The sequence below is a fragment of the Pogona vitticeps genome, chromosome 13, assembly GCF_051106095.1.
Source record: "Pogona vitticeps strain Pit_001003342236 chromosome 13, PviZW2.1, whole genome shotgun sequence".
Classification (NCBI taxonomy): Eukaryota; Metazoa; Chordata; class Lepidosauria; order Squamata; family Agamidae; genus Pogona; species Pogona vitticeps.
In genome coordinates this window covers 7554103-7577847 of record NC_135795.1, presented here as the reverse complement: position 1 = coordinate 7577847, position 23745 = coordinate 7554103, and the positions used below count along the sequence as shown (strand labels likewise).

The following is a 23745-nucleotide window of genomic DNA, read 5'->3' as shown; positions in this document are numbered from 1 at the left end:
GTCTTTTATGATTATTGTTTTATTATCTATTGTACACAGCTCAGTGTGGCCTCTGGCCAAATGGCTCAGGATAAAGCATAATACATAAATTTTAATTAACATATTCCTATCAATAAGGCTCATTTTGGGTTCTAGTTTCTGGGTAGTATTATCACTTTTAGTATTCTATGCCCATATTTGAATGACACACATCTTTGCACTGAATCATTTCTTGATCCTCCCAATTGCCTTGGAATAATTTCCATTTACCTTTCCTGAGAACTACTGGCTGACCTCGAGAACTGATACCGAGCCACTTCCATGGCAAGACACAAGTCCTTTTTTTTTTTTTTTTTGGCCAAATAGCCACACACTCACTTTAGCTGAGGAGCACTGGAGACACAATGAGAAATGTCTGAACTATGCAAGGATCTCTGTGATGTCAACGCATGAGGTAACAGTATATGCTTTGGCTTGGAACTGGGGCTGCTGGAAGCCCTGTATTTTAAGGGCTGTTCTCACATACGATCTTTCTGCACACCCCTTTCTTCCAACAGGAATATTTCTTGCTGGTTCAGTTTTACTAGACCAGTCACTCCTTTCCCATACTGGCAAAGCAGATGCCCACAGGTAGAGTACATCCAGAGCCACTTGGGACTAAGCTTTCACAAGGACCACATCTCCCTTTACAAGTGTTAAGGTAATTAGGAAAGGCCTTTCTCTTGGTCCCGCCACTTTCATGGGTGTCCTTGCTGTGTACATGGAAGAGGCCCTTCTCTGTTGCTGCGCGCAGACTTTGGAATTCCCTTCCACAGGACGCTAGGCTGGCCCCATCTCTTCTGTCTTTCCGCAAAGACCTTTCTTTTCAGTTAAGCTTGCTCCGAGTGACTGGCTGCCTGAGAGATTTTCAGTGGATTGTTGTACCTTACTGCTTTGAACGTGCATTGAGGTTGCTTTTGTTTTTTGGTATGCTACTTGTTTGATCCTTTTTGTATTTGTATACTCACTGTTGCTGCTTTATATACTGTCTTTAAATGATGTAAGCCATCTTGGGTCCTTTTTACGGAGAAAGGCGGGGTAAAAATATTTTAAATAAATAAATAAACTTCTGCTTACATGTCTCGCAACTGGTATTCAGGGGCATACTGCCTCTGATTCTGGAGGGAATATATAGGCATCATTATGTATCTGCCTAGCAAGTACAACAGATAACCACATCTATTAACTTGTTTATTTGACACACAAATTGCAAAATTGCTTAAGATAAACATATCCTTAGCTACAATGTTGCCACTATGTACAAAATACATGATAAATGTACTACACATAGAAAAATACAGTATGCAATAAGTATATACAGTACAATGTGCAAAACATGGCAAAAGTCAACATATGGAATTGATATTTAGGGTGCAAAGAGCAAATACAAAGGCATCATGGTTTGCTTTTTTATATATATACAAAGGCATTGAACCACAGGGTGTGCTGTTTGCCAATTCCCTTTAATCTAACACTAAAGACCTGGGCAGAATGGTATTTATCTCCTTTTTTTCACAGAGTGAGATGCTAAGACGTTATTATGACAATGAAAAGAAGAAGAGAAATAACCATATTTCAAGCATGATTTCTACCACAAGCAAAATGATGAAGAAAAAAGATCTCTTTTACATAACGATCCGTGCTCAGTTCTTTTGTTTCACAGCCAAGAAGAGGAATTGCTAGACAACAAAACATATGCAACTCCCAAAATATCTACATCCTTTATTTAAAATTTTAAAAATCCCTTGGAAAATATCTGACATATCTATTTTTCTTAATAGATTGTAAGAGGCAGTGTGCTTACATTAGTCTGCTCCTTGGCTGCAGAAGTGGTGATGTTGTAGTTGTTGTCGTCATATAACCTTGCTATTAGCATTCATTTAAGGCTCCTGCATATTTTAAAACTGTAACACTAAATTGTCAAAAATCCTGGTTTCAATTTTTTTTGTACAAGAAATGCATAAAAGTGGCTCCTTTACAGTCATTCTGATATTTGCCAGATATTTCTGTTTAGATTACATTACTAGTCCATAAATATTCTGTTCAGTTACACATAATGAAAAACAGAATGACTCTGAATTGCAGTTAAGTCAGAAAATTTTGTAGATTTGTCTACTGCTAAAAAAGTACTGCAGCTTAAAAATCTGCAGCTTAACCAACTTAATTTGATAATTTCTAACAGCTAGTATAAGTAATCAAAAAAATCCTTACATGTTCATGAAACATTTACTGATTGTTTGAAAGATATATAGGGAGAAAAAAATAACTTCTTGTTGAGATGGCACTGCAGCCCAGTTTAGCTTTTCAACATTTGAGATTCAGTATCACCATATATTAGACTCCCAATTTAAAGGGGTTGTGCACCCAAATATATGTACAACAGCAATTCCATATTCCAGTCCTAACAGAAATGTGCTTCTGTTGAATCTTCCTGCTTCCGCCAGAATCAGACATCCTTCTCATGCGCAACCCCAAAAATGCTCCAGTTTGTAATAGGTGAACGGATCAGGAGCAGGTTTTTTTTGTAACACAGAGGGCTGCAGCAGCAGAAAGAAGAAAGTCCCCATTCCAGTAACATTGAATACCAAAGCAGACCATGGGAGCTGGACCACTAAATTTAATATCTATTTAACACCAACTTTGTGCTAGTAGTTTTCCAACTTGTTTAATAATATAAGCACAATCTAGGCAAGAGATGGGCTTTTGTATTGGTTCAAATGGGAATTAGAAGCACCTGACTTCCATCTTGCTTATCATGACCAGTAAAACTGATGTCTTTCCTGGAAGATGGATTATGCACCAACATAATGACACATTTTCTACCAGCCATATAAAGCCCTTGGGGCTAAAGTATTATCTGGTCCTCTGTTTTTCAGACCTCTAGGGCAGCTGGAAATCTTCCAGAGTGTATTCATGACTTAAGAATCTATTATGAAAAATTAGCAGGTGTGTCACTTCTTCTGAAGCAGTCTTTTAGAATTTTAAATGACTAGTTTGATGGAATATGAAACAGTTTTTCCTATGTAATTTTACAGCTTCATTTTTAGTGCATATCTTAAAAAAGCAATGTGTGAATACAAGAAATATGTTTGCAAAACTGAGGAATCATCACAGAAGCCAAATCACCTACGTTCATCTTACCATATGATTAATTTAAGCTTACACACAGGTCAGGAAGTTGGGGGCAAAAGCTGGATTGGGATCTATGGATGATCATATAAGGACTTCCCTACTAATAATTAATTATGTGCCTCATGTTTATTCCAATTTATGGTGACAGGATTTCTTAATTTTAAAGTGCCCATTTGATTTACCAGTCACTTCTTCTGGTGGCACTCTAGGATTGCGCAGCTTGTCCAAGGCTACAAAACTGGTCCTTCTTGTGGAAATTCCAATAAGAAAAATAAAGCCTTCCGATATCCAAAATTATACTAATGAAATGAAGGGAGTGTTGGGTGAGAAATGGACTTTTGTTTGGAAGGATTGTGACTACCTCTGGTAATCCAAATCCTGAGCTCAGAATTGTTTAATTCTAAGTGTGTTTCTTTTTCACAAAGTTCTAGTTAGTGAAACTCAGAATTGTATTAAAAACAGAATAGGTTCTGCCAAGCTAAAGCCTGCCAATCCTAACACAGTTTACTAAAGGACAGCTTGGGCTGATTCCCATGTACTCTTCTGTCACTCTCCTCTCCTCCCTCAAAGTTGCACATCAGAAGCCAATGGATTTCTGCCACAACAGCTCCACATAACAACTGAAACTCGAAAGCGACCTTCCAAAGGGCAAAACGCCACAGCAGATGGGAGATCTTTATTTTCCCACAAGGAGCTCACTCTCACAAAAGTAAGAAACCAGGTAAAAAGCTGCATGCAAGCACAAGGGATCTACAGCTGATCTACCAAAGGATCTACCTCTGTTTAGCAACAAGGTCATACTTAGCACTGCTGAAAAGACTTTGTTTGTGCACTGAAAAAGACTAGATTAGCTGTGATGATCATATAACCAAGTAATTTGTTTTTAAAGACAAAAGCTTAAAATATCTTATGTTCAAAAAGTTGTCAAGTGTGCAAAAATTCCCCAAGTGAGAGGAAACCTTTCACAAATACCAGGTTCACATACATGCTGTACGACAGTTTGCAAACACGTAACTAAAAAGCAAACCATTTAGAAATGTTTTATAATAAAGCACTATTCTGAAATACACAGAAAATACCACATTCTAAAAAATAAATAATTTCATTACAAATGTTTCATGATCCCTTAATGTTGTTTTTTTTTTTTGTAGAAGAAGGGTTCACAATGGCTATTGCACACCTGAAGTAAAGTTATTCTGAAAGGGTTTCCCTTTTGCAGATGCCCCTCTGGCTTGGATTGCACACTGTATATGAGAGTATATCTATGCAGCTCAGTGCCAGGCAATACTGCCAACATTTTGCTGATATGAGATCTGCCATCTGGTCAAGAACAGCTTTGTCAGTCTGCAGTGATGATATGACAAAAAGTCCTAGAGCATCAGAAAGATGAATTAACTGTGGCACATCTGACACCATAGAAGATAACTAGTGAATACAGTGATCTAAGCTGCTTCTTAAACACTGAGGCATGACCAACAGATATGTTCTTGGGTGACACAATAAATTTTCCTTCTCTTTTCTAGGGCTCCTTATTCTTTCGCCTGGGCATCTCACTATTATAGGCACACACCATCCTCCTTACATGTCATGCTCAGACTATTCAAATATATATTGCCTCTATAAAAATAATAGTGTACCATCAAGTCAATTCCAGTCTATGGCAACCCCTTACAAGGTGTTCTAGTTACGAAGTACAGTGGACCCTCGACTTACAGACGGCTCGACTTACAGACTTTTCGAGTTACAGACTTCTCTGGATGCAAAATTTAGATTCGACTTGCAGCCGGAGAATCGACCTACAGGCCAGAAAAAAACCAAAATGGAACAAAAATAGAATTAAAACTGCCAGTTTTGGGATTAATCAGTTTTCAATGCATTGTAGGTCAATGGAGATTCGACCTACAGACTTTTCGACTTACAGCCACCATTCCAATACGGATTAATTCCTTAAGTAGAGGGTCCACTGTAATAAAATGTGGTTTCCCAGTCCATTTTTTGGGACCATGAAGTTTGCCCAATCTTTTCCAGGGAGGCAAAGAGGGGAATCGAACTTGCAGCCTCTGGCTCTGCAGCCAGGTATTTCAATCCACCAAGTAATTAGGCCAATAATTGCCTCTATACTAGATATCATTTTAAACATTCAAATTAAAAGTAAAATGTAAACACGTTCAGAACTGCGGATGATTATTAATGATACTGGTGCTTTTTCTATAGTACAGGAGGAAACTAAAGTTCAGAAAGTGGAGTTAATTTACATGTGAGTGCCCAACTGATTGAAATCTCACTTCAAAATATCTGAAAAGCACTGAGCTGGCCAAAAGGAATCAATTGGTCTCTACCGTACTATGGCCCCGTCTTCTCGCGCTCAGATGCTCTCAGCCAGGATCTAAAGGGAAGGGACAGAACTCTTCTTTGGTTTGTAACATTACTTATCATACATCAAAAGAAACACTCATGGCAGAGTAGATCTCAGTTCTTGCAGATGCTCCTATTATCCTCAGGAGAGATTTCATCAGACAGCTAAGTATCTCAATTCAAACTGACAGATGGGAAGGAAAATGACAATTAGCATCTTTCTGAGAAATACTTGACAACTCAAAAGAACAACTCCTATCAAAGGATGGCAAAGGGGAATGAAAATGTTTAAAATACACATTATCTCTCAAATCTTTAATCCATTCTCCAGTTTAAAAGCTCGCCATGTATGCTAAGCCACAAGTTAAGGCAACAAAAATTAATGTAATTATTGTGAATTGCTGTATGTAATTAATAAATGTTCAAACCCCAGCTAAGCTACTTATAGCAGTAAAAAGACAATGCTGTATAAGAACTTTTACATGGGTACCAACTTGATTTTTAGTTAATTTTTTGGTAACAAAGGCTACCTTGACATCAGACCTAAATCCATATCAAAAACAAGCCTGAGTTGGCACCTTCACAGTTGTGGCTTTAAGAGAAAAGACGTTTCACATATTTATTACACATGTGCAATGGTTCAAAGAATTGCACATGGACTATGATAGAAAATATTGGTTGGCTCAGCTGGTTATCCACAATTCTATGTGAATTCTACAGGATACACAAGTATACTGAAAACATTAAGGTCATTGATGCAGGATCAAATACTGCTAAAAATGAACAGTCTAAATTCTAGAAATTTTCTAATTATTTTGGAAGGCAAGTTAATTTTATTATACTCATTATGGAAAGAGAACCTTTATCTGAAAAAAACATTTCTATTGTACAAAAACGGAATGGTTATATTTCTCATGATACTTTATCAAAGTTTAAAAAATGGAAATAATTTTCTGTAATTCCCCAGGGGTTTTTGTCTGGGCTGTAACATTTTGAATCATAAATTCTGGAAATGAAAGAGGTAAGAATGATCCTTCAAGAAGAATGAAAATGAGTATCATCGAGAAATATTTAAGAGCTAGATATACAATACGTGTGTCTGACCAAATTATCAGCTGTATTTCACTGGCAGAGCACATGCTTTGCACACAGAAGGTCCCAAGTTCAGTCCCTAGTATCTCCACTTAATAGGATCAGATTGTAGATGATATGAGAGACATCAGCCCAGGATCCTGCAGAATCTACCTGTAGATTCCAGATAATGAGTAGTTGATTAGATGGGCAAACAGGATGCCCATAAAACAGCTTCCTATCATCCTGTCATCTGTGAATATTGGGAAGGGGATACACAGAGATCTAAAATGCACAAACACTCCACTAATATCCTTTTATTTTTCCATCTTGTTAAATCAGAATGAACCATGACTTTAATTTTGTATACTCTAAATCTTTTAGAAGAGAGAAATCAGTTATTTTAGAAATATTCTCTCCTGGAAGTATGCTTGTGTTCTATAAATTTATCATTCATTTTGTAACTTAAATTTTAGTCCTCACTTAAAAGATATTAATCATGCTTTTAAAAATATGGAAACACTTGTCTTTCTGTTAATTTAAAAATACTGATAGAATTGACTGGCAAAATTATGAGCTGAGTGGAAAATGGTAATTAACACTGCTGCTCCACTGCAAAAACTTTCATTTTCCTCATGGAACATATTAACATGACTTGTAAAACAAATGGAGAATAATGTCTGCATCCAGAAGGGCACCTTTAGATCTGAACAGCAGAATAAAAAATGATTATGAAATGTGCAAATAATTGTCTTAATATTCAGCATCTGACAGTTTCAAAACACATGCCCTATTTATTGCATATGTTTTCTATACCCCCACTACACTTCCTATATTTTCTCTGGAAACAACATGAAACAGAGCTGTGAAATAGTTTAAAAACATCTTACTTAATTTAATGGCTAGAATCCTATCGGTGATTGCTAAGGACTGCATTAAATTTTTACAGCTAATTATGACAATCAGCCACAGCAAGTTATGCAAATCTTGAACTCTGATAGGATTCCAGCCATATGAATTTTAGTTGATTATATAATCAGTTAATACATCAAATCTGTATAAATCTGCATATGAATTAAATCAGTAATTGTGAAGGAAAAAAGTAGAGTTGCTTAATTTTTAGATAATGTGCACACATCACAAAAGATATTATCTTAAAGGAGACAAGGAACAATTACCTTTTAGACAACAATTTTCAGAATCTTCCAGTTAGTCATATTGGTTATATTGATAGGGTGATTCTGACAATTATTCTAGCCTTTCTCACACATATAAAGAAAAGGCATTCCCAAGATGGTAGCTTCTATCTGCAGTTTATGCAAACACTTGGATTAAAAATGTTTTAAAAATCTGATACACAGTAAGCAAGGGCACGTTTTTAGTTCATTTAGTATTTGCCAGGTAATCTGATTGATTAAACTAATTAAAGGTTGCAGCCCTGAATTTCATTATTAACTGAGACTTTTACAAAGAAAATCTACAGGAAGAGACTTCTCAAAGTAATGAAAACATCAAAATACAGTCAAAGTCAATAATTTTATAAAATACCACCTGTCTTCTTCGATTTAGCCAGGTTTAACTGAGCTGTTTCTAGAAATGTAATGGCTGAAATCCAGTAGTAAGCTGCAACAGCAGCAGGCCCACTGAATCAATGGAACTTACAGAGAAGCCGACATCAAATCTGCACTGATTCAATGGGCCTATTTTTGTTGTTATATGTTGTTAAGCTGGAACCAACTTACAGTGACCCTAAGAGGGTTTTCAGGTAAGTGTGATGTTTAAGAAATGGCTTTCACAGTTTTGCTCACCGGACAGCTGATACTTTCAGTATTTGGCTGCAGGGCCAGAGGTTGAGAATTTGATTCCATCATCCTGCAAGTAAAGCCTACACGCCCAATTCAAGGGCAACCCCAGAAGAAACCAATTCTGAGTATTCTCTACCTTAAAAACCTTGAAGAGTCGCCATAAATCAGAACTGACCTGATGGCACATATTTATTAGTGTTATTTACTGGTTCCACGCACCCAGGCACATTTCCACAGCTCAGCAGAGATTTGAAGCCAGGCTTCCTGAGTCTAGTCCCTCACTCTATTCACTACACCACATTGGGTATCCAAGGCCTACTCTGCCTGTCACTTATTACTGGATTCCAACCATTATTTCTTTTTCCAAATACAGTGAACAATTCCTCTTGATAATGAATTGCGATCTTGCTTCTTTTCCCTTCTTCCTAGCCAGTGATAAATTTTCACAGGATTACAAAGCCATCTTTTCATACTTTGACCATAGCAGTTTACAATTTTTTTACTGCTTATGCTTTCGATTTTTTTTAATCCCTGAAGATCATTTTAAAGATGGTCTTGTAAACTAATATAGTGAAGCAATGGACCTATACAGTAAAATACATCTTTAAAAATTATGGTCAGGTAGGCCTTGCCTTTTTCCATTAATCCCAGTGCAGCTGTAGATCCTGTGGATCAAAAAAATCTGTTGAGAACATGCTTGGACTAGCTGAGCTGAGAGGTGTTATTCCCGATGATGTGTTTGGCATTGTAATGTCTAACCACTCCATGTTGTCTAAATTTGTGTCTGGAAGGTCAAGAGATAAACAGGAATGAGTAGTACTGAACTGAGAATCAGAAGTTTCCATAGGTGACTGTGAGTGATCTAGAATATCAGAGTGATTTAGAAGATCATTTTGAAGGTCCTCGATAAGAGACAAAGACTCTCTCTCTTCACTACTGCTTGCTAATTGAACCATTTCATTCCCCGAAGGCAGAGTTCCTTCCAAGAGGGCTTCTAGTTGGTTTTCTAGAGATACAGAGAAATTGCTTGTTAGTTCCAATGAGAGTGGAGGGGCCGTCTGGACTTGTGGTGGAGGACGAGACACCACTGTGTTCACGGGCATCATGGTGATATTGGCAGTAACTGGTCTCATTTTGGAAATTAGATGAGGTTCTTCCTTGGTAGGCATGGAAATCTCTGTTTGAATAAAAGACAATGACAGATAGATCAGCAAGGGCTTGTTTGTTTGTTTTACAAAGGAACGAAATAAAATAACGCTACTCTCCACACTTTGGTGCTTGCTAAAGCAATATATTTAAGTTTTTTTGCACACTGAATTTACATTCTGTTTGGAAAAAGTGAATTTTAAGCAATAAAGGCTTGCATGATGTGATATAAAGCTGCCAAGCTAATACAGCAACACCTGATCAGAATAACTGAAAATATACATTAAACTAAAGGAAACACATGGCCTCCCTGAGTAGAGAACCTGCCCACTTCTTAGTAGCTTGAATTGATGAAGACAGCCACTTATACTCTTCACATTATTTTGGAAATCTTGGATGCACAAATTGTTGCAGCGATCAATGATCACAAGAACTTTATTCAACACAGCAATTCCAAACTGATTACCTGAACTCCACAGAACATACTGTAAGCTCTGCTGTTTAATGATCTGTACATTAGTAGATAGGATATTGCCAACCTATGATGCGGTTGAAGGCCATTTGTACAGTGAGGTAAGTACCCCTTTGAGAGCCATTCTCTGTTGAATAACGAACTCAACAACTAATACATGTTGTCCATTCAATAAAAAGCATCCATTCATTCTGTATTTTTTTACAGTTCACCTACAGCAACATCCCTTACACTGGCAATAAACAAACTGGTGTCCTCTAGATATTTTGTACTATAATCCTCATCACCCCAATTATATATGACTTGGGGGCAGAAGTTATAGGGCTTGTACTCCAAATTATCTGGAGGGTACCAGATTTCCCAGAGCAAATTGAAGGAAGAACAGGAATCTCCTTACATCATATGTTCAATTTCAATCTAACTCACCTCCACTCTTAATAAGGATATCGAAAAGGTCATCCATTTGCTGGCTGTGTGCGCCAGAAACCTGTAACACAGATGATTGTTTAATCTGCCATCTCATAGAAACACTTTTCTAAGGTGTAAAGAACATTTGTCTTATGTACTATGTCAAGATTATAATAGTCCTGTTCTCCTTAAATTTCTATTTAAAATGTGTACATGTCTGACATGCAATTACTCGTGATGAACATTTGTGCATTTAAATGAGCAGAATTCTAAACTAATCAATGTCAACAAATCAAGTAGTGTTCCTAGGATATTCTTAAGAGATTATGGAAGTTATCCAAGGAAAGCTAATATTTTCCAACTGTCACTTAAAACTTCTATTTCTATTAAGCCCTGTTCAAGTTCCAAGAATTGAGTTAAGCAGGCGTGGAATGATTCTCCCTTTCTCAAATTTATATTAAAGAGAGATTGGTACAGGGATAGGATGTGATTCCATCTTTCTCATGTTATTTCTTAACAGTATTATACCTGTGAACAGGAGTGAGCTGGTTATAATTCACAAAAGAAATTATGAGGTATTTGGCATTTTGGTAAATGTCCTAACATTGCACCCCTAACCAAAGTCAAAACATTTTCACTTTATTTATTTTTCCTGATCCAGAAACATGCAAATACATGCAGATATCTGCAGAAATCCCAGGACAAATTGGTTCAGGCCACCTCCAAATCAGTTTGGGGTCCGTCAGTCCCAAGCTGTGCAACAAACATTTAATATAATTAATTGTGGACTGAACCAAACAGCTAAAAACAGGTATAAAAAATTGCCAGAGGACAGGGGGTTTGGTTTTTGTTGGGGGAAACATAGCATACTAAATACAGCAAAATACAACAAGAAAATAAAAAAGACAAGAGCATTTCAGCTCAGTCAGATTGGAAGCAGAAGAGAGAGAGAGAGAGGGAGGGAGGGAGGGAGAGACCAAAACACCAAAATAGATGCAAAACAGCTCAAAAACCTCTCACACTGTATGGGCACACATATATGGGTACATGTAAGGACACAATTATTCTATGTAAAGCAATAGACTTCATTCATTGCACTTTCCATTGTACCTCTTGTTGAGAAGCCTGCAAGCTGCGTGTCTGTTTGATGGCTTCTTCATAGCGTGGGGGATCTTTTTTCATGGTAACTGAATTGTTGAACAGAACTTGTTCTAAAGTGTACTGCTGAGGCTGAGACATGGAGGCAGGCTGCATGAAACAATAGCAAAGAGATAACAAATACACATAGCTCCTATGGATACTCCCCTCACTTGTTTCTTTAGAAAAAAAATCCTTAATGACTTCTACACTGCCTCAATTAATTTCATAAAAAAAGGGGCCTGAAAGCAGCTACAGTGGTGCTCTGCTAGACGATTACCTTGCAAAACGACGAATCTGCATGATGATGAGTTTTTGCGATCACTATAGCGCTTTGCAAAACAGTATTTCTTATGGGCGATTTTCGCTATAAGATGTTTTGGTCTGTGCTTCGCAAGATGGTTTTTTTTTCCCCCGGGACCAATTTTCGCAAGATGACAATTTTAACAGCTGATTGGCGCTTTGCAAAACGGGTGTTTTCGGAACCGATGCTTCGCAAGACAGCAATTTTAACAGCTGCTTGGTGCTTCGCAAAATGGCTTCCCTATGGGCGATTTTCGCAAAACGACGATGATTTGTCCCCATTATAACGCATTAAATGGATTTCAATGCATTCCAATGGGGAATCACATTTCGCAAGACGATGTTTTCACAAGACAGTGATTTCAATGGAATGGATTAACATCGTCTTATGGGGCACCACTGTATTTCCCTTTATTATAGCTGAACAGTAGGTACAGCTTGTTGCAGGAGTAGGTGGCTTCTTTCCCACAGCCTACCCAATCAACCACAGCGTACTCCTCCTTGTTCCTCTTCCCCATGCTGCAATTAGGATTGGAACGCAATTAGGATTTCAAGTCAGTTACTATGCATTTGGGAGAGAGATCATGGCTGGGGATGGGAAGACCAGCCACACCTCCTTGGTCTACGTGGCAGCAATTAGGCTTATAAACTTACTGGTGGCTTTTTGTTGCAGCCTTTTTCCAAGCCTCAGTGCTGTGGAGAGAGGGGTGGGATCTTCATGTTATCTGGGCAATACAAATGGTGAGATGTTACAAGTTTGTGTTTGTGGATAAGAAGGGGAGAAAAAGTACTTTTACCTATCCCATTTTTTGTGGGATGGGTGGCTTGTGGTCTCTAGAAGGTCACCTACAAGAAAATGTGGCCTTTAGGATGAAAATATTTCACAATGTGTTATTACTTGAAGATTTTTGATCCCAATTTATCAGAAAGGTTTCTTGTAATCAAAAGTCCTTGGATCAAAGAGAAGGTGTTTCCTTTCTTATCCAAAATTCTAAGAGTTTCTACCTTGAAGCATAGCTGCAAACAGTGGCCATTACAGAAGATGTAATGCAGTGATTTCTCTTTAGTATACAATACCTTTAGAGGGGCAATGGGTCCATTTTGTACTAAAGGCCCCTGGTTTCCTGAGTGAACTGCGGTGCTTGTTGCCTGATTAAACAAGGGTTGCTGCTGAGTTGTAACAGACTCATTCTGACAGGAAAACACTGCATTTGGTGAGGTAGAAGAGAATGCCTGACAAAACAAGATGTATTTATTTAGAATTAATGTATGCCGCTTTTTTGGTACTAAAGTGAAGATGGTTTACAATGAAAGTAAAACTCTTTAAAACATATGGATCTGTTTTCACTATTGAATATCATTGTTCTCATCAAAACATGCTGCATTATCCAAACGGATTGTCATAGAGTCACAGAGTTGGAAGAGACGACTGAGGCTGTCCAGTCCAACCCCCTGCCATGCGGGAATGTCCATCAAAGCACTTCCAACAGATGGTCATCCAGCCTTTGCTTAAAAACCTCCCAAGAAGGAGACTCCACCACCCTTCGAGGCAGCCTATTCCACTGCCGGACAGCTCTGTCAGGAAGTTCTTCCTAATGTTCAGATGGAATATCTTTTCCTGCAGTTAGAACCCATTGCTCTGTGTCCTAGTCTCTGGAGCCCTGGAAAACAAACTTGTCCCCTCTTCAACATGACATCCTTTCAAATATTTAAACATGGCTATCATGTCCCCTCTCAACCTTCTTTTTGTAAGGCTAAACATTCCCAACTCCCTAAGCCGCTCCTCGTAGGACACGGCTTCCAGACCTTTAACCATTGTGGTCACCCTCCTCTGGACACGTTCCAGGTTGTCAACATCCTTCTTGAATTGAGGTGCCCAGAACTGGACACAATACTCCAGGTGAGGTCTGACCAAAGCAGAATAGAGTGGTACTATCCCTTCCCTTGATCTAGATACTATACTCCTATTGATGCAACCAAGAACCGCATTGGCTTTCTTGGCAGCCGCATCACACTGCTGACTCATGTTCAGCTTGTGGTCTACCAAGACTCCTAGATCCCTTTCACAGGTAGTGTTGTCTCGCCAGGTGTCTTCCATCCTGTATCTGTGCAGTTCATTTTTTCTGCTTAGCTGTAGGACCTTACATTTCTCCCTGTTGAAATTCATTTTGTTAGTTTTGGCCCAGGATTCTCATCTGTCGAGGTCATTTTGAATTTTAATCCTGTCCTCTGGGGAATTAGCAACCCTTGCCAATTTGGTATCATCTGCAAATTTAATCAACACACTCTCTATTCCTTCATCCAAATCATTGATAAAGATGTTGTCTTCAATAGCTCTGTGTGAATTAGGTGCTCTTCTGTCTTGAGCTCTGGTACGCAAGGTATCCACAAGGAAGTCTCAGAGCTTCTGAGGTCTTTCAGTTCCCTTGTCCTTCTAACTTTTTGTATCAGGTTTCCTAGCAGTGCTAAGTTTCAAACTGACTGGTACAAATTTTAATGATAAATTTTGACTGTCTTTCCAGCTGCTCCTGATTTGTTAAAGTTATTAAGGTTATTAATTTTAATTATTTAGAATAATTTTATCCCGCCTTTCTCCTTAAAAAGAACCCCAAGGCCTCCTGTCTTTTTATTGTCATTAAAAGGACAATAATTTAAAAACAGTAGGCATATAAAGACTAAAAATAATTAAACAAGTATTATATTAGAAACAGCAATAAAATCAATACTAAAACACATTTAAAACAACAGAGCAAACCAATCAATCAAAAAATCATTCTCAGACCACCAGTTATTAAGGGGAAACCTGCATGAAGAGAAAGGTCTTTACCTGCTTGCAGAAGTACAACAAAGACAGGGTCAGCCTAGCTTCCCATGGGAGGGAGTTCCAGAGTCCAGGAGCAGCAACAGTGAAGGCCCGTATCCCCACCAAGCGCACCTGTGAGGTGGTGGGACCAAGAGAAAGGCCTCCCCTAATGATCTTAAAGTCTAAGCAGGCTCATAGAGGGAGATGCCATCTGTTAGATAGCTTGGACCCCATAATTTTGCATGCAGTAACTGCTTATTGACATCTCGTAACAGGTTTAGCAATGCCAGCGGTGGTTTCAATTCAATATTTTGTGAGGTTGTCACGGATACGCAGAATTGAGATATAAGTCAACACTCCTACCGCACATGGAAGAACACTGTTTCCCCATGTCTTCAACATATACTGTTTGAATTATTACTACAAGTATTTCAACAAGAGTCATGTACCATCTGGATGTGATTCTTATACTTGCTTCTCTTACTTCTCTTAAATTAAGTACAAATGTCTGAAATTCCCTTGAAAATCAACAAAGAATCTTCTGTTTTGAAGTAGAACGGTGACTTTTTATTAGACCATGATCTTTAGTATGGAGGTAGACCTTTTCAAGCAGCAGTTGAAGGTTGACAAATGCTGTTCCAGTTATTATATGTGTTTCAAACCCATCTTCTATATGCTGGGTATATTCCAAAGTGGTTTTCAAGCAAGTATTCTGGTAATACTACATTGAGGTAATGACAGTAATATGTTCATATTTTTAAGCATCAAAATAAAATACAGTATCACATTCTGAATTTCGTTGCATATTATATCCTCCTTTACAGGAGGCTGCCTATGGAAAGCGTCAGGATACTTCAGCGGGTTCAAAACAAAGCAGCGAGATTGTTAATTGGGACTGGTTACAGGAATCAGATAATCTCCCTCTTGCGGCAACTCCATTAGCTGTCGATCGATGTCCAGGCTGAATGCAAGGTGTTGGTTCTAACTTTTAAAGCCCTAAATAGTTTGGGCCCAAGCTATCTCAAGGACTGTTTCTCCCTTTATGAGCCTGCTTGATTGTTAAAATCATCAGGAGAACCCTACCTCTCGGTCCTACCACCTTCACAGGGCTGTTCGGTGGGTACATGGGAGAGGGCCTTTTCTGTCACTGCTCCCAAACTTTGGAACTCCCTGCCCCATGCCCCCCATCTTTGCTGTCCTTGCATAAGCAGGCAAAGCCTCTTCAGGCTGGCATTCCCTGAGTGACTGGCTGCCTGAGTGGGATTTTTTTTTAATGAATTGTTATATACCTTACTCCTTTGAGCGTGTTTTGGTGTTGCTTATGTTTCTTAGTTTGGTATTTGTTTGATCCTTTTTAGTATCTGTACATTCAATGTTTTTAGCTTTAATATAGTCTTTTAATTATGTAAGCCGCCTTGGACCCTTTTAAGGAGAAAGGCAGGGTAACAATATTTCAAATAAGCACAATAATAAATCCAGAAGACAATATAATTTTAGATGTGGGTGATTTACAAACCATACAGTAGGAATTTTTTTCAGCCACCTATAAGTATGCAATTAATCTGTAAGTATATAAATATTCACCAACCTTTCTGTTTTGTGGGGTGTCGCCAAGTGCGTGTTGTGAGGAAGCATTTTGTTTGGGTACTGAAGTGTGTATCCGTGGAACATTTTCTGTTGAACATGGTAAATTAGAGGAAGAAGATACATGTGCCACGCTTGGAATTTCTGTTTGTGGATGGACCTAAAGAAGAAGAAATGGCTTGACTTCATGTGATACTATCCATACTTATAAAAACCATGAAGACCCAACAGTATTATTCCTCAGTGTTTCCAACAGTTTACATACATTAATGATTCTAGCACAGTTATAATTCATCTTTTAAATGTTAAACTTTCACAGCTATGAGGAATAGGTTTGGGTAGATGTACACAGTCCATGAGTTGCAGCTGCAATGTGTTAATGAGTAGGAACACAGAGAGGTCACCACCCCTGTGCCTATATTTGGCTTATCTTCTATGATTTCACATAGAAGACGTGATAGCATCCGAGAGCTAAGGAAGAATCTCAGAATTAATTTAAGTTGTGTGGTAACAAAACCTGGTATGTAAAATGTTTTTCCACATGTCAATGATCTTCGGATGACATCTTTGTCAATGTGGATTTGCTAAGAAACTTTAGGGGCTTTCAAATCATCATCATCATTATAGAACTGCAGAAACGGAAGGGACCCTATGGCTCATTGAGTCCAGCCCCTGTCAATTAACTCCCAACCTCTGGCTCCACAGCAAGATACCTGAACTACTGAGCTATCCAGCAATCCTATATGGCAGAGGTCCCCAACCCCCAATCTGTGGCCCGGTACCGGGCTGTGGTCTTGGAAGGACCAGGCCACGGAGACTGATCTCCCACCCCTCTGCATGTACTGCCCCCACACACGCCCGCCCACCCACCCACATGGCCCACCCAACCGCATGCACAGGTGCCCCACCCACCCTGCATGCATGCACGGGTGCCCCATCCATCTGCGCAAGTGCACCCGGGGGGCCTGCACATGTGTGAACATGTGCCCACCCACCTGTAAGCACACACCCCCATGAATGCCAGAGGTGCCCCATCCCCGCCCACGGACACTGGGGACCACTGCTATATGGCACTCTCTGCCTTGCAATGAATCTCCTCAAACTGAAGGATATAATCCTCCCTTGAATTTTCTTCAGTTGTCCTCACTACTGGACCAACTAGTCCAGTGTTTTTAAACTGACTGCTGGCAGCATTTCAAGGTCTCTTACTACGAACTTTCTTGGCTCAATTTCATGTCAAAGTGCAATAATCCATTTAATGTATGATTCAAGTATTGAATCTGCAACTTTCTACATACAAAACACATGCTCTATCACTGTCTTATCCTTTAATTTTCGATCCATATCTGTGAACCCCCATATTGAATGTATTGTTTTATGGGTACTTGTGGGGTTTGAAGTTTTAATCCATAAACCACCCAGAATAGAGTTTGCGCTAAGGAGGTGGTATAAATAAATAAAGATGACGACATGTATTTTTCAGGGGTAAGGGAGACAGATGTAGGCAAAATCAAACATCTTGTATTATACACTCACTAGGGAGGGGCTTTTATTGCTGAAAGTTCTGCATACGGGGGCCGTCCAGCTCCAGAGAAAATGTGATAAGAGTCCGTGTGCTTACCTAAACCCAGGACTGTTTCAGAACACTTTTCTCTCATCAGCCACCTGGACTCACCTGTTCTAGTTCTAGCTTAGCAGGAATGTATTGGGCAACTTTTTTTTTAAAAAAAGGCTAATGTGAGAAAATAATGATGCAAAGCAAAAAGCATTTCTACAATTTTTCTGGAAAAAGTTCTCAAGTGCCAGAAAAGAAAAAGCTCAAGAATATCATAAACTGAGCCAGGAAAATACTTTTAAAATTTGTCAATCTTACCTGCAAGAATGAAATAAGCAAAGATTGGCATCCCTTCTTAGAACCTGTTAGCTTCACAGAAGGAGGGCAGGTTGCCTGTAACTGACATTCTTCAAGTGGTCATCTTTGAACTCACAGAAAAGGACCTTCTGCCTTTGCAGAGTCCTGTTTTGGAATGTTTCAGAGAGAAGCAGCTTTTTGGAAGGGCCCCTGACCCCATTCTCACCACAAACATGTCATAATAGCTCCTCCTAAGTTCCCGTTTCCCACCAATGACAGAATTATGGGAGGCAGGTGGGTTTGTCTCAGTTCACAGACGACCAAAGAAGCAATCCATCCTTTTTTTGTCTCTGTGAATTGGGTGGTGCATTAATTCACTAGAGAAAATGCCACATTAATACTGAAGAAGGTACTATAGGGATAGGCTCGACTTCAAGTCTGTAATAGTTCACAAATGGGAAAGGGCAATTTGTGACTGTTCTACAAATGACAGGTAGTAGAATACCCCTCATTGAAGTCATAGATGGCACTACTGCTCTTGTGCAAAGACTGTGTTTCTGGACCAAGAAATATGGAAGAACATAGTTGCAGGTTTGTGACCCAGATAAAGAAATAGCTGTTGTGACTCACTTTGCAAAACATGGGGCAGAAACAGCTGTCTACTACAAACCCTCGGTGTAGTGAACATAAAATGAAAAGTCAACATAAAAGGCAAAGACCAGGAAAACACAAAAAATGCATCAATTTTTCCAAATCATTTGGCTGTGTAAAAGGTAGGGAGGATAAATGCTTGACCTGAAAATCGGACACTGTCTTGGGAAAAAGTCACATCCAAAAATGGCTTCCCCACATAAAAAGCTACGAAAGAAGGATCATTCTGTAGAACATACAATTGTAAATCATGAGAGCTCAACTAGCAGATGTGCTTGTCATAAGGAAAGCAGTTTTGAATGCAAGTACACATTCACCAGAACCACAGGCTTAAAAGGTGAACACATCATCTCAATCAACACTGCACAGACAGACAGTGTACGAAATCAAAGATGTTGTCTCCAGCCACAATTGCTGCATTGTCAAAGAAAACTGTGAAAGGCAGCCTCTTTTTCACTGCCATAACAAAGTAAATACTGTCTCAGATGTGGCTGGTTGACAATTCAGTAGCAAATGTCTTGAAAAATGTCTATTCATAAGAATATGAATGCTGAATGGAGGGCTCCCTTGAGTGCTGGTGGAAATATTAATGTGGCTTCAACTGCATATACAACATGCACTGGGCTAAAAAGGCATAAAGAGGTGGAGCATATGATTACATTTCAAGCATTTGAAACTGGCAGGAAACCTGTCCATCAAGCCACTGGGCAGTTAGGGTGAGGAAGTGCAGCAAGCAATGGTTGCTATTATATCTCCCCTCAGTTTTCTTCTCTCCTCTGAACTTGCTCCCTTGTTAAGTTTCTTCCTGTTGTTTTCATCTCAGTGTTCAAGCCTATCAATATTTTTTTGTATTTTGTTCCCGTCTTCCAAGGTATTGGCTATTCTACCCAATTTTGCATCATCTGAAAATTTGTTAAGTGCCACAGTCCCCTTTCCTTGTTGGAGCTATTGAATGCACAAACTAGTTGTTGCTGCTTTCTGAGGATCCCCAGAAAGAGGTACATCTGGTCCACAAAGCCTCCACAAAGGCTGATTTAGAGGAGGCAAGGAGTGGCCCATTGGTCAGCAAAGTCTGTGAACATCTAACAAGGAAGTCTACTCGAACCTCAACTGCATATGCAAGATACAAGCAACATAGACAGTGATGAGGTTTATTTTAAGCTTCCAGTTCCACTTCCTGCTATGAGTTCTCCCACAAATACCTGATGTTCAATCCAATCTTTACAAGTGCTGTTGGGTGAGATGTTCATGTGCAACTGCAGTTCTGCTTTGATTCTTTCTTCATTCACTTTCTCTAAAAATCATTTAAAGTCATTGCTGCTTTTTGTCAATAAGATAGTGTCATCTGCGTATCTTAAATTATTGATGCTTCTTTCACCAGTTTTCACTCATCATTCATCTGAATCTAATTCAGCTTTACGTATGATACTTTCTGCACACAGATTGAACAGATAAGGAGATAAACACATCCTTGCCTGACAACTTTGCCTATAGGAAACCATTCTGTCTCTCCATATTCTGTCCTAACGATTGCTTCTTGTATACAGCACAAATTAATGCATCAGCACACCCAACTGCTGAGTTACACCCATTTCTTTTATAATAATCCATAGTTTCTCATGATCCATACAGTTGCTTTAAAAGGGACGTGGAGGCCATAAAATGATTAAAAAACCACTCTATTGAGAAAAAACTATTCTATTAAAATTACAAAAAGAACTACTACAAACTACTACTGAGGAAAAAGCTACTTTAGTAATGGAAGAAACTCTTGAACATTCCTTTGACTGCTATCAGCATTGTGGATGAAAAGGAACTAAGATGTAGCTGTTAGGGTTGGTAACATGTAGTGCAAGTGAAGCTGAGATTCCCCCCAAAAAAGTTACTTGGTCTGAAATATTCCACACAGAGCTATGTGAAGGCATAAGATCCATTTGTGTGAGTCACAAAGACCATGAAGAAGAAAGTACAATTTCTTTGAATGTTGTATATGTGAAACATCTTACATTAAGTCAGGCACAGGTGAAATTCCCTCATCATATGATATGGCAGAATGCTGGCAAGGACAATCATACTTAAAATAGAATGGTCTAACCGACATCTATGCAGCGATTCAAAGGACTGGACATAAAATTAACAAAGAAGCAACATTTCCTTGAACTACTATCAAGGTCTGAACCTAAAAGTATGATGGCCTTTGCCTTACACAAGCCTTAAAGCGACATCTCAAGATTCAATGCTGTGTTCAGACAAGGAAGCAGTATTTAAGGATTTTCACCTACCTATGAGATCCATTGTGTTGTTCTACTTGCTACATTAAGAATACCAAATTAGCTCCAGGTCTACATTTCTATTGATATGCACAAATCAAAATGGGTTTGCCCTGCTTTGTCAGTCATTATTTCAGCTGCTTTCCTTGCTGGGATGCAGAATCTCTGAAATCTCATTTTTACAAGGTATTCTTTACACGTGTTTCCCTATATCTATCAACACAATTAAAAAATAAAGTCAGAATTTTATTGTCATTTAAAGTTAAAAGAAACTCCCTTTGACCAGCAGAAAAATGAACTATGTAACTTATTCAAATATTAAAAGCAGAGAACACTCTCATACCTGTACCTGGATATTGCCTAGAGATAGCTGCACTGGAGTGGCTGAATTTGGACCCTGGAGAGAGAGTGGAAGTAGCAGCTGTGTTGTTCCTTGTGCAGTAAGTAGCGCCTGAGGCTGAGCAATGACAGCACTTTGTGGCTGTCTCTGGGAATTTACACAGAACTGAGATAAAACGTTATGCGGTTCAGCTTTGGCCAAAGGGACTTCATGCTTGATAACAACAGCCTTTTTGGCAACAACGTTCTGGGCATCCACTGACATTCCCTGTCCTAAAGAAGAGTTGGCTTCAGGTATTGATTGTCTTGCATCAGAGCAATCTGCTAAAGTGCCTTCTTCTTTGACACCCGGACTAACACGCTTCTGACTCAAAGTCACTGCTACATTAGCTGAGGCTTGAGACTGCTGGTGCTGGCCCCGCTTTTCCACCTCAAGTTGCATTTTCAGCACTTCTACAAGTTTCTGCTCCTGTTCCAGTTTTCTTTTGAGCTCTTCAATCTGCTTTTCTTTCTCTTGAAGTTTACGGTCCTTTTCTGCCACGTCAAGTTCCATATTTGCCATGCTTCCACTACTGTGATCATCGTCACTTGCGGTCATCTTAAGAGGCGAGGTACCCAGGAGCTGTGAGGGGGACATCATAGTAATGATTTCTGTCAAAGTATCTGCCATGTTAGTGTCATCAGTGCTCAAACTGGATTGCTCCGAAGGAGGTGGGGAAACGGGCAAAGGGGAGCTGATGCTTTCCATAGGTATTGATTTGCTGCCATTTCCAACCGAATTTGTTTCGGAAGGAAAGCTGATGGGAACAGAACTAACTGCTGGTTTATTTAACGTAGCAACAGGAAATACTGCAGCTACTTCGCCAGGATTAGTGGTGCCGTTAGAGGAAGGTGTTACCACCACTGCATTACTTGAGCTGACGGCATTGTTGTTCAGATCCTGATAAGATTTCAAACGCTCAATAAGATCCATTTTTGTTCCAGAGACTGGCAACCCTCTTAGCTTTAGTTCCATTTTCAGTTCAGCCACCTGAGATTTATAAAATAAAATAAAATTAAAAAGTTAGACAGTCAACCAATATTTAGACATCTCTAACAGTTTCTAACTCAGTTGTCCAAACATTGATTGCTCAATTACAAAAAATGGGAAGCAAAATTGGGTTTTCCAATTGCACAAATGATTTAATGAAATTTGGAATATTGTGATTAAATGACCTCTACAATTAATTGACCTCTGAAATTAAGTTTAAATAAAGAGAGATAAAGATAAATAGATTTAATGAAATATGGGATGAATTTTGTGCTATACAGTGGTGCCTCGCAGAACGAGCGCCCCGTAGAGCGATGAATTCGCTCTACGGTGACGCTTTTGCGATCGCTAATGCGATCGCAGAACGATGGCCCCAATGGGAGAAAATCGCAGAGCGAAGGTCGGTAAGCGGTTCGCTTACCGACCTTCGCTTTGCGACCCGCCGATCAGCTGTTCCGCGGCTTCAAAATGGCCACCGGAACAGCCGAAAGGGCCGGGCGCAGCGTTTTCGCGCCCTTGGTAAGCAAGGGGAGGGCGCGAAAACGCTGCCCGAACAGCCAAAATGGCTGCGCGCAGTGTTTTCGCGCCCTCCCCTCGCTTACCAACGGCGCGAAAACGCTGTGCCCGGCCCTTTCGGCGGCCATTTTGAAGCCGCGGAACAGCTGATCACAGCCATTTTTGCGCCCTCGTTCAGCGAGGGGAGGGCACGAAAATGGCTGCCGGCCATAGAGCAACATCGCTGTACGGTGAGTAAATCAGCCGACTGGAACGCATTAAACTAAGTTTAATGCATTCCAATGGCTTTTTTCTTTCCGTACAGCGATGTTTCACACAGCGAGGGTTAATCCGAAAGGGGAAAACCTGGACCAGGAATATATGTATTTTTGGAGGAGATATGACGGTCAGTTAAAAGATGGATTTAAAGGAGAAAAAATATGTAAAATATAATGGTCTCCAGGGTGAAGGAAGCACTAGGTTTTTGTGCTTTTATAATATATGTAATTTCTGTGGATGGTATGTGTAATTTTATGTTGCATTATTTTAATATTTTTTTAAAATAAAAAAAAAAGAAAAGGAAGTCGTGATACTGAAGTCTGCCTTTTGTGCTTTGCATTTGTAGAAGCATTGTTGTTAGCTTCAGTTCCAAGATATAGAATATACTGTTGATCACAGGTCTCACCTCTTTCCTACTAGAAGGGATTTACATAAACACTGTAAATACAAGACAACTGTAAGTCCGACAACATCTTAACAATTAACCCTTATTATTTTTATAATGTGAGCTACTGTCAACTGCAATATCCTTCAGTTCTATGAAGCAGAATTATTAATGAGAAAAGCACTTAGAGATTATTATCAGAATTTAAAA

General features: G+C 39.2%; 1 protein-coding gene across 8 annotated transcripts in view; it reads right to left on the bottom strand.

Annotated features, from left to right (window-relative positions):
• Window positions 1-1196: 1196 nt before the first annotated feature.
• The window catches only part of MRTFB (myocardin related transcription factor B), a 78744-nt gene continuing 56195 nt past the window's right edge, over window positions 1197-23745 (bottom strand). For 4 of the 8 annotated variants that reach the window (XM_072982849.2, XM_072982848.2, XM_072982853.2 and 1 more), the window contains 6 exons: window positions 21351-22376; window positions 16239-16394; window positions 12925-13080; window positions 11518-11655; window positions 10426-10486; window positions 1197-9558 (listed from right to left, as the gene is read on the bottom strand). In XM_072982849.2, the coding sequence (XP_072838950.2) occupies window positions 9023-9558; window positions 10426-10486; window positions 11518-11655; window positions 12925-13080; window positions 16239-16394; window positions 21351-22376 (2073 nt within the window). In that variant the 3' untranslated portion in view covers window positions 1197-9022. Of the gene's footprint in view, window positions 9559-10425; window positions 10487-11517; window positions 11656-12501; window positions 12573-12924; window positions 13081-16238; window positions 16395-21350; window positions 22377-23745 lie in introns of all 8 variants that reach the window. The other 4 variants (XM_078381405.1, XM_072982850.2, XM_078381406.1 and 1 more) reach the window with 2 other exon arrangements.